At 50.7% G+C, this 15,975-nt stretch overlaps 1 protein-coding gene across 1 annotated transcript in view; it reads right to left on the bottom strand.

Moving 5' to 3' along the window:
• Positions 1 to 15,975, bottom strand: part of GALNT18 (polypeptide N-acetylgalactosaminyltransferase 18) — a 352,886-nt gene that overhangs the window by 176,852 nt on the left and 160,059 nt on the right. The window contains exon 2 of the mRNA XM_055548627.1: positions 2,107 to 2,299. Within this exon, the coding sequence (XP_055404602.1) occupies positions 2,107 to 2,299 (193 nt within the window). The remainder of the gene's footprint in view (positions 1 to 2,106; positions 2,300 to 15,975) is intronic.

Raw genomic sequence — 15,975 nt, 5'->3', positions numbered from 1 at the left:
CAAAGAGAGGCACTGTTTTACCCAAGCATGTGCTTGTTTCGAGTGGTCCACCAACGGCTCTCTAATCCTGGGTGTGTGTCTGGCACAGCAGCTGAAGTAGAGCTAGACAGAGCCTTCCAAGTCCATGTGCAAAGAGAAACCACCGTCCTTAGAGCCTCTGCAGGAGCCCCTGCTGAGAGCAGGAAGGCTCAGCTCTGCCTTTTATCAGAGATTCTGTTTTACTGGCTATAAAAAGGGGTTGACAGAAGTCGCCTTGCCCACAGGGGAGGTGTGGAAGCTCCATAAACTGTAAAGTTCTGTGCAGAGGAAAGGTCTTTCCATTATGATTACTGCTTCTCTCCAGTGGCTCAGGAGGAAACCACAGAATTCAGCTCACCTGGAGTCCTCCAGAGACAGCCCCCTCCAGCCCCGGCCCACGCACCTGCCACCACCTTCTTAGCAAACTCAGGAAGTCCAGGCTGGGCTGCCTTTTCTGAATGCACTTCCTACAGAGCGGGCTTTCCAGGGAGCCCTGCACTTCAGAGAAAGGCCACGCAGTCTCTCCACCCAGCAACTCCTGCTTCTCTCCCATGGAAGCAGGAAGGACTGGTGTGCACGGCGCCTCTCTCAGTGAAGGGTGCAAGGGTGTCAGTCAGCTCTCAGCATGCCTCCTACACAGTCAAGGCAGCCCAGCTGTGAGCTCGGGTCAAAGGCCTGGATTTGGTTTCTGGATACATTGGTTCAAGTCTCAGCTCAGTCACTTATTCAACTGTGTGATGTCAGCCAGAGTTCTTACTCTTTCTGTTCCTCAGCTGCTTCGACTCTGAATGGGACGATGCCAACTGCCTGCCCACCTTCATGCAGGTTGGTGTGGTCCACATGGGAAGCACATCTCAACCAGTCAAGCTCATGCAAACACCAGTCATCATTACAGCCATGCTACAGTCAGCAAAATCTACCATTTCCCCTTATTTTGGGAAAAATGTGTATTGAGTTGCGCCTGAGTCCATAGCTTCTGTGCTGGCCAAGATCATGGCTGAGGCCTCTGCAGAGTCCTGTGTGTGTGTGCTAAGTCGCTTCAGTCATGTCTGACTCTTTGTGACCCTATAGACTGTAGCCCACCAGGTTCCTCTGTCCACGGGATTCTCCAGGCATGAGCACTGGAGTGGGTTGCCATGCCCTCCTCCAGGGGATCTCCCTGACCCAGGGTTTGAACCTGTGTTTCCTGCATTGCAGGTGGATTCTTTACCCACTGAGCCATCTGGGAAGCCCCCAAGTAATCTTTAAATGAACATATACTCTTCTTTCCCCGTGTAGATCCTTAGATGGTCTTTCATCCCTAGAGCCCAACCAGGTTCACTTGGGCTAAGAAAAACCATACCTAACTACAGGGCATACAGCAGATGTTCAATAAATGTCTATGAAACTGAACTGAACTCTCCTTCCCAAAGAACACAGACTCCAAACCCAGAAGCAAGATCTTTCTTGAAAGCTCCAGACACAAGCTAACTGTGGTTTGCAGCTTTAAGAAAATTTTAAAAATAAGTAGAAAGAGAGGAAGAGAAGGTACGGAGGGGGGAGCTCACAAAAGTTAATGAGATTTTCTCAGCTGTGGTACGTGCCCACATTTTTAATAATTAGGAGTAATAAAAATTCTAACTGAACCTTAAAGGAACATCTTTTGTAACAAAGAGAGAAGTCAAGACAGACTTCTCTGTCGGGTGTAATGACTTGTTAGCCTTGGAAGATGGATGTACTTTAAGAAACTAATTTACAGAAAAAAATAATTGTTCATAAAAATGCAACTAATTGGGTTAAAATGACTTATTAACAGGAGTGCCAGATGATTCTTGCGCCCTTAAGGATTAAATTCGGTTATTAGTCCTCAAAACTTCTTATTTCTAATGGAAGAAAGCCTTCTCCCTGCTTAGCAGATGGAGAAACTGAGGCTGGAGGAGGAGAGGGAGAGTGACTTGCTTGATGCAGGCCGAGGGGGGAGGACCCTAAGCTAAAGCTGGGAAGTGATCAGGAGCCCGGACACCCAGTCCTGGCTCTGTCTCCAGCACCACGGGGACCCCACCTCCCCACCGGCAGGTCAACAAGGGCCCGGCCACTGACTCTGCTCACCCACTGGGTCTGAGGTCAGGCAGGGGTCGGTCGAGGGGTAGGCGGTCACTGAGGTAGGCGTTGTAGCCGTAGTACTGGAACTGCTTCAGCGCCGCACGCCGGCCTTCGGGGCTGAGCTCCCGGCCCCAGTGTGCGAACAGAGAGGAGTCTGTGAAGGGCTCAGCCTCTGCCTCCTCGGGTTTGGCGGGGGCTTCTGGAGAAAGAAGGGAGAAGGAGACAGGGGGTCAGAGTACATGCCCGAGTATGCCGTGACAGCCCCTTCCCCTTCCTCAACATTGCTTTGGATAAAACGATCTTAGCCCCAACTCTGGGGGTGGGAGGAATAGAATCGTCATGCTCCCCCAAGCCCATTTATCCTTCCATACATCCATTCATCCACCCAACAAGCACTAACACAACGGATATGGAAATACACCCAGCAGAGTCCTTGGGGAAGCCAGTGGGTGTGACCCTGATGCCCCGTGGCTTTATGTCAGAATCTCCTTTTCCAGTCTGCCTTCTCATCAGGCACTGGGCCCAGCCCTTGAATGGGGTTTCTGCTTCTCTTTCCCCAGAGCACACCCCTATTCCCTGTTAGTCCTAAACTGTCCCACACCCGGATCCCCAAGCTGAGTGCCTGCTCCCTTGCCCAGTTCTTGCCAGTCCAGTCTCTCTCCACTGTCTGGTCCTGCTGAGAGTTTCCTGGCTGCACCCTATGAGATTCACCTAACTGCTAGGACCCTAGGCCAGATTGCCTCCTGCTGCTTCAGGATAGGGGCTCGTTGGCACAGCAGATAGACAGACCATCCCCAAACCTCCACACACCCTGGGCACTGCTCATTGGACCTCTGGTAGACTTTGTAGGGGCAATGCTCACACCAGATCAAGAGAATTCATGGTTCTCCTGGAAATTTCCAAGAAAATGGAGAGGGTATTATTACTACAAGAGCAGAGTCTTGGATTTATATAGACACAGATTCAAACAAATCCCTGCCCCACTATTCACTGGCGACATGATCATAAGCAAACACTCAACCTCTTGATGCCTTGATTTCCTCACTTGCAATGTGGGGATATTAATAATAATACCTACATCTCATTCCTGAGATCTGTGAGGATTACATGCAATAATGTACATGAAACACTTGTTTCAGAGTAAGTGCACAATAAATGGGACTCAGGGTTGCTATAGCAAGGGCAGCCTGGAGGGTCAAGTCCCTCTTTTACAGGGATAGTGAGTAGGTCTTGCCAGGACACAGGCTGACTGGTCAGGACTATAGAACTCATTCCAAGGGACCAGGTAGTCAGGCCTACCATTTAAGGTCAGCAATCAGAGAAATTGGACAGGGATGCTAAGGCCACTGGACTGGGCTTTCATGTTCATAAACATGATGTAAGTAAGAGATGGAGCCTGGAATGAGACAGGGACCAGGAGGAAGCAGAAGAGGGTTCAGAACAGGAGAGGCAGGCTTAGGACACTTGCCAAAGTCCCTTCAGCTATCTACATGGAGCCAATAGGTGCAAACACACTTATGTCAGGTAACTTAAAGGTACAGTCTGGAGACAGGCAAAGGGAGGGCCGCTTGGTCTTCAAGGCTGGAGAGCTCAGAGCTGCATACCACCACCTCCTCCTGACAGATTCTTGGAAGAGTCCATCTGGGAAGAGGAGGAGGCTTGTGAATAAGAGGGGGACACTTCCAGCACCCAGGACACTCCGATCTCAGAAGGGGTGCTCCTGGGGGAGGAAGCCCCATCACTGGAGGTACACAAAGGGTGTCATGGACAGAGGCGGCTGTCATCGCTCCTTGCAAATTAGACAGCGAATGATTCTGAAAGCAGAGTGAGCACACCAACACCAGAGAGTCGAGTCAGGGAGACACCAAAACTCATGCCCATGGAGCTGGCACTCACAGGTGCTGGGTGAACATGTGTAAGCACCTCTGCTTTTTGGGGGCCATGTCCTGGGCATATACTCACTCTGGAGATCCATGTAACTCCTGGGATAACCATCACGGCTAGCACTTGCTGAGTGCTTACCATGAGTCAGGCTCTGCCATAAGCATTTTCCACATACCAACTCATTTCCCCCCTACAGGGTGGGGACTGCCACTGTCACCATTCTAGAGATAGTGAACTTGAGGCACACAGAGGATAAGAACCTTGACCTTCACTTAGGAGGACGTGAAGTAGCTGAGATGCAATCTGAGGTAGTCTGTCCCCCGAGGCAGCGGTCCTAACCATTATGCTGCACTGCCTCTACAGAGCAAAGGGCCGGATACAGGTGAATTCCAAAAACGAACGCTGCCTGTCATCTCAGTTACCAATTTTCCTTAAAGATGCAGAAGGAAACTCAGATATATTAAACACATTAGGACATTTAAAGGCGTAAAATGCGAACTACGTGAGCATTTCTATGACAAAGCAAGAACTTCTGGGACTGCGGTGCTGCTCAAAGCTCCATCCCAGAGCTCAGGCTGCCCTTGGCCCCTCAATTTGGTGTGTTCGAAAGGAAATACAGGGCTCGCCTGATCTTGAAGGTCCTTGTTATTTCTAAAAAGATGGATGGTTCATTTGTTTGGATTCAGGAGTCGTAAAAATCTAAATGAGTGAACCAACTGAATCACACATATACTATTTAACACAAATGGAGTTTTACTGCTCTCACATACTTAAACGGATATTATCAAGTAAAATCAGGTCATTTAATGAAAAAATTATGATTCACAATTACACCAGTATTGCATAAAAATGGATTATAAACATATTAAAGTCCTGGGTCCCAACACGTGCTTTTGCCTTTTTACTCAGTATGGGTACAAAGGACAACAAATTTGATAGCAATGGGTTCTGAATGATGAGTCAGGGGCAGGACAGGGAGAAGAGGGCGTATATTTGGTGAATTTCTGCCTGAGCCAAGCACAGCGCTGGCTGTTGTCTTTACCCAAGGGTATCTCTGTCATGCTCACGGGCTGGATCCCATGAGGGCAGGAGGACATCTGTCTTGTTCCCTGCTGTATCTGTGGCTCCCAGCAGAGTATGTGGCTCTTACAAGGAGATCAGTCCATCATTTCAGAACAAATCAGTTAATCAGTACCGCATAGTGGCTAGTTACTAGACACGAGGAAACCAGAGATGAAGAAGTTGAATGACTGATCTGAGGTCACCCAGTTTGTCAGGGGCATTGACGCTTTCCTCTGCACCACCAAGTGGCAAACTACGGTCTGAGGGCCAAATCTGGCCCACCATCTTTTACATAAATAAAGCTTTATTGTAACACATGATATTCGCTTGCTCTATATTTAGCTATAGTGCTTTAGGACAACAAAGGCAGAGTATGACAGAGACCCATATGGCTTGAAAAGTGGAAAATATGTACTTTCTGGCCCTTTAAGAAAAAATACGCTGACCCCTGCTCTACACCTCACATTTGACATCCCTTAGGCAAAGAGGACATGCCTCTGATAATCCATTCATCTTGTTTCCTTAGGAGCACTGGCTGTAGAGACAGAATGTATACTCCAGCTCTGCCATTTACTGGATTAGCTTAGCTGCACCTCAGTTCTTCATCTGGAAAGTGGAATGGGTACTAATGGTACCTTCTTCTTAGACTATTGGTGCACATTCAATGAGAAGGTCCATGTGAGAGCTTAGCACGGTGCCCAGCATGTAATAAATGTTAGCACAGGGAGTGTCAGTGGCTAAGGACACACACAGCCCCACAGCCCGCCAGGGTGCTCCTCCACTGATGCTTCTTGAGCTCAGGTGAGGAAGATGAATGAGGTCCCAGCTCTGGAAGATGCTGCTGCTGTGTAGCTCCAGATGAAGGGCGTCCATGTCAACAGAGTGGCCTCCCATTAACCAATCCTAGACTCAACCCCCCGCACTCTCCAGTAAGAAAGCAGACCTATAAGAAGGAACATGTCTGACACAGTTAGGGTGACAAAGAGACCCCAGGGAAGTGCCTGGCTGGGTCCTCTGCAGGGGTCTGGAGGTGTCCAGACACATCTGGTGAGGCGCAAGACCCACAGACATCTCTCACCCAATGATCAGGTGTCCCTGAGGGGCAGACATGGGTCGTGGCCCCCGCTGGGGTTCCCTCTTGACTCACGGAAGGGGTGACCTGAGAGATGTGTATATTCAGGGGGCTGAGTGCCTCCCCGGGAGAGCTCATTCATGGCACAAATGAGAAGAACACGAGGAACTCAGCCGGGCAGCTGAGCCAGTGTTTGGAGGGTTCTGAGCACAGCACGGAGGCTGTGGTTCCAGCCCACTCCTCACCCAGCCCTGCGCTCGTCTGTGTTCCAGGGAGAAGCAGGCTGAGAGCGAACACTGAAGGGCCATTTCCCTAGACGGTCACACACGGGGCACAAACGGCGCCTGTGTAACGCTGGGGCAGGAGAGCTATTCCTCTGCCTCCTCTGACCCACTATGAACAACCACGTGCTGTGGGCAGGAGGGGGGCCCCAGTGGGGCCCGACTCATGGAGGACACTCACTGGAGACTCATTGGTTGAGGGGGGCAGTGCCATGTTCTGCCCCTCTCTGCTCATGACCTCCCATAGCCAGTGGTCCTTCTTGGCCTCTGGACAGATGGCTCTAGCAGGGCAAAAACTAGAGAACAAGAACTGGAGCTGCCGGCACCTCAGCAGGCCTGGGACGGCCAGTGAATGGGGAAGGAAGAACCACAACACACACTGCAAGCCCGAAAGGCCCGACTGGCCACGTGATTTGGAAATAGTTTCTGAACCTTCAAGCACATATGCCAAGGTGCCACTTCCCAGCCATCACCAAAGGTTCTGTCCAAAGTGGCCAAGTGCCACTCAAAAATTATTTGAGGTCCAATGAGGAGGGGACTGCAGGCTAATCTTGGGTGTTTACTGCAAAACCTTGCCCCTGAAGCTGATCCCCTCATACACTGTGCCCCAATTCCACTGCACTGGCCCTGCCCAGTGGTAAGACCAGGCCATCGCAGTGGTCCCATGATGTAGGTTCTATTATTCCCATCACAGATGAGAGGAGACTGCAGCTCAGAGACAGGAAAGAGCTTGATGCTGAAACTGTACTCCTGAGCGCAGCCCGGCCTCCGTGTCGTGGGAGAGATACACTGTCTGGCCTGAGGACTAGAGCACTTCAGGCCCTGAGAGGCTGCTGAAGTTGGTCTGCACTGGTTCACAGCAGCTGTTAACCCACTGCAATACCTTCACAGCACTGGTAACAGCTGCTTCCCCGAGGCCCTCCACGTGGCCCTCTTACCCCAACTGCTCTGGCCCTTTTCTTGGAATGATCCAGATCTTTCTACCAGCCAGCCTCTGCCTCCCCATCCCGCTGCTCCACGCTGTGACCAGCATTTATGCCAACTGGTTAGTGTCTGTGCCTTGCTAGTTAAGTACAATTTGACTATTACTTGCTCGCGCCCTTCCTAGGAGGCCTCTGTGAAAAAGAATTACGGGTTTCTGGAGACCTTTCACTCAGCTCATCCGTTCCCCACGTTAGTGCCCAGGCCTCATCACGCATGACCTGTTTTCCAGAAAGTTCTGCCAGGGATCACAGAAGGCATCCAGGAAATGCCACGATATGGTCCCAGAGATAGGCCCACAGAGCCTGACATGCAGCCCACTAATGAGAGCGGAGAATTGCAGATCCAGGTCCTGACAGCCTCCATGCTAATTCACAGAGACAGGAGTGAACTGGGGCAGGAAAGTAGCTTGCGAAGCTCCAAGCAGTGAATGTACCCGAGGCTGCAGCTCTGAGCCTGAGCCCCAGCTCGCCAGCCAGGCACGAGGAGGCCATCTGGAGACCCAATCAAGGCCCGTGAGGCTTCTAAAGCCGCTGATGCTGAAAGTGGGAGGAATACCTGCGTGAGGAGGGCTGCTTCAGGGAGCAGCCAGAGTGAAGGCTCTCCCCACTGCTTCTGCCTGTCTGGGCAGCACCAAGACTGCACGATAGAGTAGAAAGAAAATGGGTCTTGGAGTGAAGCAGACATTACCATGCTGCCCAGCCCCTCCCATTTCTAATGGCCTGTCCTCTCTAGGACCACGTTCCTGAGGATCCCTGTCTTTTGGAGCTGAGCCATTTTGTCCGCTCCCGCCACGCCCTTCAGTGGAAACTCTGAGGCTGGAGGAGCTGCAGAAGAGGCTGTAGCCCAGACCTCTCCCTGAGCCCGACTCTGCTCCTTAGACTTTAAGATGAATCTTAAAACAGCAACAGAAGGGGTCATGTTGCTCGATCCCTGCTGGTGGTCAAAGTGATTTGGGGCTGGACAGCAGGACTGGCCAGGCTCTGCTGGGGGACAGACTGAGCCACCTGGGACGAGGCCCACTTCGCTAAGGGCCAGTTAGCCAGTTGCTCAAGCTGGACTAGGGCTCACTGGAAGTGGCAGCCCTGCTTCTGATCCCTCCATATGGGCACCTTTGGGAATATTTCCCCAAGCAGTGGAGCCCTTTTTTTTTTTTTTGAATGGTTTTCCTCAGTTCTCTATATGCCCCTCTTCAAGGCAAAGTTAAGAAGACTTTGAGGGTGGGTGGCGAGAGGGCCTGCCTTCTGCCCTGCAGCCAGTCCTATAGCCTGCTATTTTGGTTTCTGCCCTCAGGCCATGCTCAGAGCTGAAGCTTTGGTGTTTGGTGGTGAGATCCAGAGTCCAGGGACAGGGCGGCAGGGAGGAAGCAGGACAGGCAGGCCAATGTCCCAGGTAATTGCCTGCTGGGTGCACTGGGGCCCTGTCTCTAAAGGACATCTGGGGGACAGGCACAGATGGTCCTGTCGCCTTGTCCTCCTCCCGGAGTGTCCTGGGGGCTCCTTCTCCCACTCTCCTAGGTCTGGTCTTCATTTTCTCTGGATTAGATCCACAGTCCAGCCCTTCAAGTCTGCATTTCCTTGGTTGTGGAACAGGAAGAGACTGCCAGGCTGGTGGGGGGAGCCGCTGTGAAGTCGGCTTTTGGAGGGATGAAGGCTAAGCATGAAATAATGGAGCCGGCAGTGCTGAATATCCAGATAAGAATTCTTAAAGCAGTTTCCTTTCCTTCCACTCCTTTTATTTTTTTTTAACAGCTTTATTAGGGTGTAATTTACATACCATAAACTTCACCTGTTTCAAAAGTACAGTTAAATGATTTCTAGAAAACTTTTTTTTCCATTCTTGAGATGTCTTGTTGTATGCTTTATTTGGTGTTAAAAAGAAAAGGGCTAATTGAATATCCAGAAATGTACGTTGTTGGTGTTCAGTATCACCTGCTGGCTGGCTCCCTGTTGATGATAAAGGACCATTGTTCCCACTTAAACAGCCTGATGCCTGGGCCTCGCCCGAGAAGCCCGAAGCCCAGGAAGCACCTTCAGAGCCTCAAAGCCCATCCATGGGAGCAATACTGACAAGGCAGGGTTCACACCTCCGCACATGGGGTGGTTCACCCCAGAAAGGCAGTGGCTAGTCCCGACTGCTTCTGCTTGCCCTCTACAGTGCCACCTCCACGCCCCAGGGTGTGTGCCCTCCCCATTTCTCTTCCAACACCCAGTCCTGGATCCAAAGTGGTGCCCCTGGGCCTGTCCTAGCCGGAGGGAGGCACCGAGATCCTGGGGGAGACTGGCAGTCCTGAGAAGCAGGAAGCCTCAGTCCACCCTCCCCTCCAACATGGGGCAAATCCCCGTTTCCTGCTCTGTGAGATGGACCCAGTGTTTGGGCTCTACTGGGAAAAAAAGGGGGACTTGCTCACATCACAATGATGCGTTTCTTACTCCTCGAAAAGGAAGGCATCAGACCTCCACTTGTACTTGGGCTCCCAAGGGGAGATCTTCAGGTTTTTAAAAACATCCTTTGATGTGCTGAGTCCTAATAATAAGGAAGCAAAGTACTGTGTTGAGTTGAGGGTCTCCCCTCCTCTCCACTTTTAGAGATGCAGTACTGACATGAGCTGAAGGTCTTTTGCCCCCACAATTTGGCTTTCTTTTCCAGGAATCCTAAGAATGGCTAAGAGAAAGAAGTGGGATCTGGCAGGAAAGAGCTTGGAGATAATCAGAAGCAAGGAGCCCTGACAGTCTCAGGTCCCACACCATTAGAAGCCTCTGCAGAACGACTTTATCCACTGTGGAAAAGACACACGGGGAGAGCTTCCTCTGGCATGTGGAGAGCACTGCAGGGAAGGGGAGTGGCTGCCACAGAAGGCCTCCTGACCAGGCAGGGCCAGGCCTGCATGGCGAAGAACAGCCTCCTACAGGGGCTCCAGAGTCTGCTCTGCCCTAGACAGGCTGTGTGATCTTCGTCAATATTCCTGAACCTCAGCCGGCTTGTCTGTTTGATGGGGATAATAAAACCTCTCGCTAACTGTGAAGATAAGGCAAGCTGCTGGCATCAGTAAAGTGCTTCGCAAACTGTCAGACTCCTGGCCAGTGGATTTATTTCCTGTTGCTGCCGTAACAAATGTCCACAAATTTAGTGACTTTATGCTAATGTATTATCTTGTAGTTCTGGAGGTCAAGGGTCTGACAGGGTCTCTCTAGGATAAAATCAAGGTATTGGCAGGGCTGTGTTCCTTTCTGCATGTCCTAGAGGACAATTCTTGAATCCTTGAATCCCCCATTCCAGCTTCTAGAGGCCACCTGCTGTCCTTGGCCCATGACCCTCTTATTTCATGGCCAATGCCAACAACAGTGGGTTGAATTCGTCTCACATGGCATCCCTCTGACTTCTGATCCCCTTTGACACTTTGAAGGACCCCATGATTACATTGGGCCCACCTGGATAATCCCGGACACTCCCTATTTTAAGGTCAACTGATGAGCACCCTGAATTCCATCTGCAACCTTAACTCCCCATTGCCATATCAGCTAACATTCACAAACCACAGAGACTGGGATGTACTTATCTTTGTGTGTGTGTGGGGGGCACTTTATTCTGCCTTACCTAGTAAGAGTTCCATCATTGTGGGTTTTGCTCTTTATAAAGGTGTGGTTCTAATACTCTGCTCTCAGGGTTGGAACCCTGAGAGGCAAATGAATGACAGTTCACATTTGTTGAGAGCTGACCAGCTCTCAGCATAGTGGTGGTCTCCTCCCTGACATGGCTCTGGGACTGCACGAGGGGACACACACCCAGGAAACCAGGGCACGGCTGCCAGTCAGATTATCCGAAGGAGGCAGGTGCACATGAGGGCAGCAGGTGGCTGGGAGCCTCATCCCTGACCTCGAAGCCACCCTGGCCCTGCCTCCCTCATGCACCAGCTAATGAACAACAAACAAGAGCCTGGGAGGTACAAGGCATGTGCCGAGGCCACTGCCCTCCTGCCTCCTGCTTCTCCCCCACCAGCTCTGACTGAACGATCCTCGTCTCCAACCGGCTCCTCACTGCCGGCCCTGCCTCCACTGCTGTGCTTTGAATTGGTGAGTTTGGTTACCCAAACTCTGGCTTTCAAAACTCCCTGAAGCTGCAGTTCTATTGTTTTGGGAGTTTTCTCATCTGGGAATCTGAGAAATTGCATACTGGCAGATACCTAAAACCATCTGCATTAGATTTCATGGGAGTCATCAGAGGCAGTATGATGTAATGCGAGGGTTGGCAGACTCTTTCTGTAAAGGACCAGTAGTGAGTATTTTAGGTTTCCAGGTCACGAGGTCTTGATTATAATTACTCCACTCTAACCTGGTCTCTTGAAAGCAGTCATAGATCATATGTAAATGAGTGGGTGTGGCCTTGTTCCAGAAAGAGTGTTTCTATAGCAGGCAGCGGGTCAGCTCTGGCCCCGGGGCAGCAGTTTGCTGACCCCTGGTGCAGGGACAGCAGAGACTGGCTCCTGGCTGCTGCATCTACTAAGCAGGTCATAACTGCTCTGTGCCTCAGTTTCCTCACTAGTAAATAGGATAACAATAGCAACCTTGTAGGGCAATAGTGAGAAATGGAGAAGGGAACCTGTGTCCAGCACTCAGAGCACAGCCTGGCAGCTTGTAAGCTGGGTGAGTGTCAGCCAGGATCTGCCTGCCGGTCAAGAGCATCCACCTCCAGGACACTGGCTATGACACACCTCTCAGCCTCATTGTATGAGGGCCCACTCTTACTCTCCTAGTACTGGCCTCATGGGCCACTACTCAAGCCCACCTAATTCAGCCCCAGCTGGGAGGGACCAAGGTAGTTATGATCCTGGGTGTTCAAGTCACTGAAAACAGGATCCTGAGCAAGGCCAGAATAGAGGACAGAGGAATCAGGCCTGCCCTTCTGGGAGGGGCTGGGAAGGATATGAGAAGGCTGGGATTCAAGAAGTGTGACGGGTCCTAACAAGAAACTAGAGAATGAGTCAAGGGTCTAGGGAGAAGCACTAGTCATTTCATCTGGGCTGACATGGCAGACAAGGAACAGGAACTCGTCTGATTCCAGATATTGTGTGATGGCCTCTGGCAAGCAGACAAATCTCACACCAGGTTCCTTGCCAGCCTGGGACCACCATGCCCTCTGCCCCCTATGGGGTGGGCTGTGGGCCTGGGTGTGGCTGAGCTCACAGCTGAGACAGCCTGGCAGGTAGTGACAGCCAGAGCTTAGCGTGTGCATCCATGCTCATGGAAATGGAAATGGACTTGATTAGAAATTATGCAGAATGAAAGCAGTCATTAAAGGTCCAGGTTTTGATGCTCTGATCCAACCACATAAAGAACATGTGAAAAACTCATTTTAGGGAGTGACAAATGTACGTACCTTAGGAACGAGGATTTATAGGTGCCATTATGTGCTACTTTAAAACAACCCTTTAAACCTAAAATTCTGCCTAGGAGATATAATGAACTCTGAAGCACATATCATTTTTTTTTTTTTCCCTGAGAGCTGACAGCCTGGAGCTGAGCACCCAGACTTCTACTAAATACACACCTCACCATTCACACATAAAACAGTGTTTCCACACATCAACTCTTGGGATGAACTAGTTGGTGACCCTGTTGACGTTAAAGTGGCATGTTCTCCTGGCACAAATACGCAGATGGGAACAGCTGGGCTCGACGGGGAGAAAGAAAGTGCTCCTTTGCAGAAAGACGGTCTACTACCAGGACCAGCTTCAGACTGCCTGCAACAGCTGCTGCTCCTAGGTGTGGGACGGGCTACAGGAGAGGCCTTGCTTTGGGAAACCTGCAGCCGAGGTAAGCTGGGAAGACTGTGTCCCTGTCCTCTGTAATATTACTTTACCCTCTTGTCTCTGGTCTCAGCCTCTCTGGAAGCCTGCGGGTTTCCAGTGTCTTTCTTCTGGTCTTAAAGGGGCAGCCGTGTGCTGTCTGGCAGTGGTTCCCCTTCATGAATGAACATCAGACTTACCCAGAGGGCTTGATGCACCATGGCTCATGCTGGGCCCCGCCCCCAGGGTTTCTGATGTAGCAGCAGGTCTGAGGTGGGACCTGAGAATGTGCATTTCTAACAAATTCCCAGGAGATGCTGCAGCTGCTGGAGGGGCCCCACTCTGAGAACCAGGCTGTGGAGATGAGGGGAGTCACAGGCTTCCTTCCAGCCCTGACTCTGCAGCTTATTCATCCTGAGAACGAGCAAGTCCCTCCCTCTCTTCAGGCCTTAGTTTTCTCTTGGGTAAACTTCCTGGGGTGGGATGCGATGATCTCTAAGACCCTTTCACATGATGCTAAAATAGTTCAGCTCACATGGGAATTGGTGAAGCAGAATGTTCAATTGTATCCTTAGGTCTCTAGTTCAAATTTTTTATTTTATAAATAAACTAAGGTCCAGAGAGGTTAAAATGACCTGCCCAAGGTCATACAGCTTGGTAGCAGCTGATTCTTGGACCATGTAAGTAGATCAAGCCTCTGAGTGCCCTCATTCGCTTCTCAGTGCATCTTCTACTACCCTTGAGGATTTCTGCAAAGTGGTGCTAGGGACAGACAACCTGCTGGACCCCCAAGTCTACCCAGTACCTCTGAAGCCACCAAACCCTAGATCCCGAGCCTTGGACAGATCAGCAACTCCTCCCTCAGATACTCCTCACCAAGGCTGGTGCCCAGGTCTAGATCTGCAGACGCACCTGCAGCCTATACGTCAGGCTGGCAGGGAGGTGAGAGGAACACTGCAGGTGTGGAGGGAGAGGATATTAATCACCAGAGCCCGGGACTATTAACTAGGCTCCCAGAGGAGAGCAGGCTTCCTGTTTTGCTCAGTTATCATCAGCTGTATCCTTATCCAGGGGTGCACGTATGCACACACACATACAGAGTCACAGCAGCCCACAGCAGCCTACAAAGGCTCGTTCTGAAAACAGATTTCTCTAGTCCCAAGAGGCTGCTCACCGCATGTTGGAAGACATTAAAATGTGTCATTTCAAAGATGAGAGAAGAACACTTGTAAAAACAAACTTGCATGAAGAAATATTATGGGGTTGCATTCTGGTTCAACAGCCACATTTGCATCTTTAAGTGCAGTTGCCAGTGGAGAAGGATCCATAGGACCTGGGTGGGGGCGGTGGGTGTGCTCACAGGCTCCTGGGTACCCGGGCTGTGGGGGCCCCAGGGCCAAGCGCCACCACTCCCAGCAGCTGTTGGCTCCCTGGACATCTTTTCTTGGTTGCTCTGAGTCGTAAATCTCCCAGCCCTGGCAGCCAAGGCTGTATTTCAGTGAAGAAAAGTGGATTTGTCCTTAGAAAAAAGTTAACAAACAGGCCCTCCCAACCCCAGGCTCTTGCAGGACCAGGAAAGGCTTTGAATCCATGTCAAAGAAGCCATCAAAGGAAATAGGCCGTTTCAAACAAAATCCATTTCTCAAGCATGACGGTAAAAATATTTATCACATGAAAGATGTGAAAACCTTTATGATGTCTCAACGTTCTGTATTATGGATGCAGCATGTGTCCAGCAGAATGTGTGCAGAAAAAAAAACAAAAAAACCCCGTTATGCCTGTGATTTTGAAAGGAGGAAAAAAATTAGACCTTTCCATCTGGTAAATTCTTAATTTACCAACCCCATCGTGCTACATGGGCACCTGAGGCAGAGGATGGAGGTGGGCTCGGCTCTGAGTCAGATAAAAGAATCAAGGGCTTCAGACAAAGAAAGTCTACATGTCCGGACACAGTGAATAGGGGTCCCACACTTATCTATCTTTGTCAGCCGGGGGCCTTGGAGAACATCCAAGCTCCTGCCTCGTGCACAGGGTCAGACAAGGCCACTACAGTGCACTTCAGGATTACCAACAGGGTCCAGACTTCCTTCAGGGACCTCCACAATCAGGAGCATTTGCTGTTCTAATGGATTTTCAAGGTGCAAGACAAAGCCTGTTCTTTCACTCAGAAAGGATCACAGGGGTGGGGAGGGGTGGGGGTGGGGGGCAAGCCAGCCTTTCTGGGAGGCCCAAGTTTCTCAGTCTCAGATCTGAGGATGAAAGGTCTGCTCAGAGAACCTAGGGTGCCCAGGTTCTACCTCCATGCCACACCTCAGAGTTGGTGGGTTGCCAGAGAGGGCACTGGGATGCACTGCCTCTAACGGATCCATGAGCATATCCTTCTCTTCAAGAAGGAGAGGCACCCAACTCTAATCCCTTTCCTCTGGATGGGTGGCTTAAAAAGAAGTGCCCTGGTGGGCCTTGGCACACTGAAAAAGACACAGGGGCTTGCCCTACCTTTTCTGGGTACCCACAGAGAGGTGGAAATTAAACTCTATGCATTTGGAGGAACAAATGAAAGTTAATTCACTTAATCAACACACTGCATCGAGATGCAACTGTGCAGAGATAGCCTGGTCTGGCGGGGAAGTCCAGGACCTCTGAGTCACACAGCTGCAGTTTGGCTTCACTCTTCATTAGCTGTGTGGCCTGGTATAAGTCACTTAACCTCCCTGTGCCTTAGTTTCCTAACATGGAAAATCGGGGATAATCACACTACCTGCTTCCTCATGGGGACTGAATAAATTAGTAAGACAGCCTCTCACATCCTA

Source organism: Bubalus kerabau, chromosome 15 (genome assembly GCF_029407905.1).
Source record: "Bubalus kerabau isolate K-KA32 ecotype Philippines breed swamp buffalo chromosome 15, PCC_UOA_SB_1v2, whole genome shotgun sequence".
NCBI lineage: Eukaryota > Metazoa > Chordata > Mammalia > Artiodactyla > Bovidae > Bubalus > Bubalus kerabau.
Note: the sequence above shows the minus strand (reverse complement) of the source record. Positions and strands in the feature narration are given on the sequence as shown.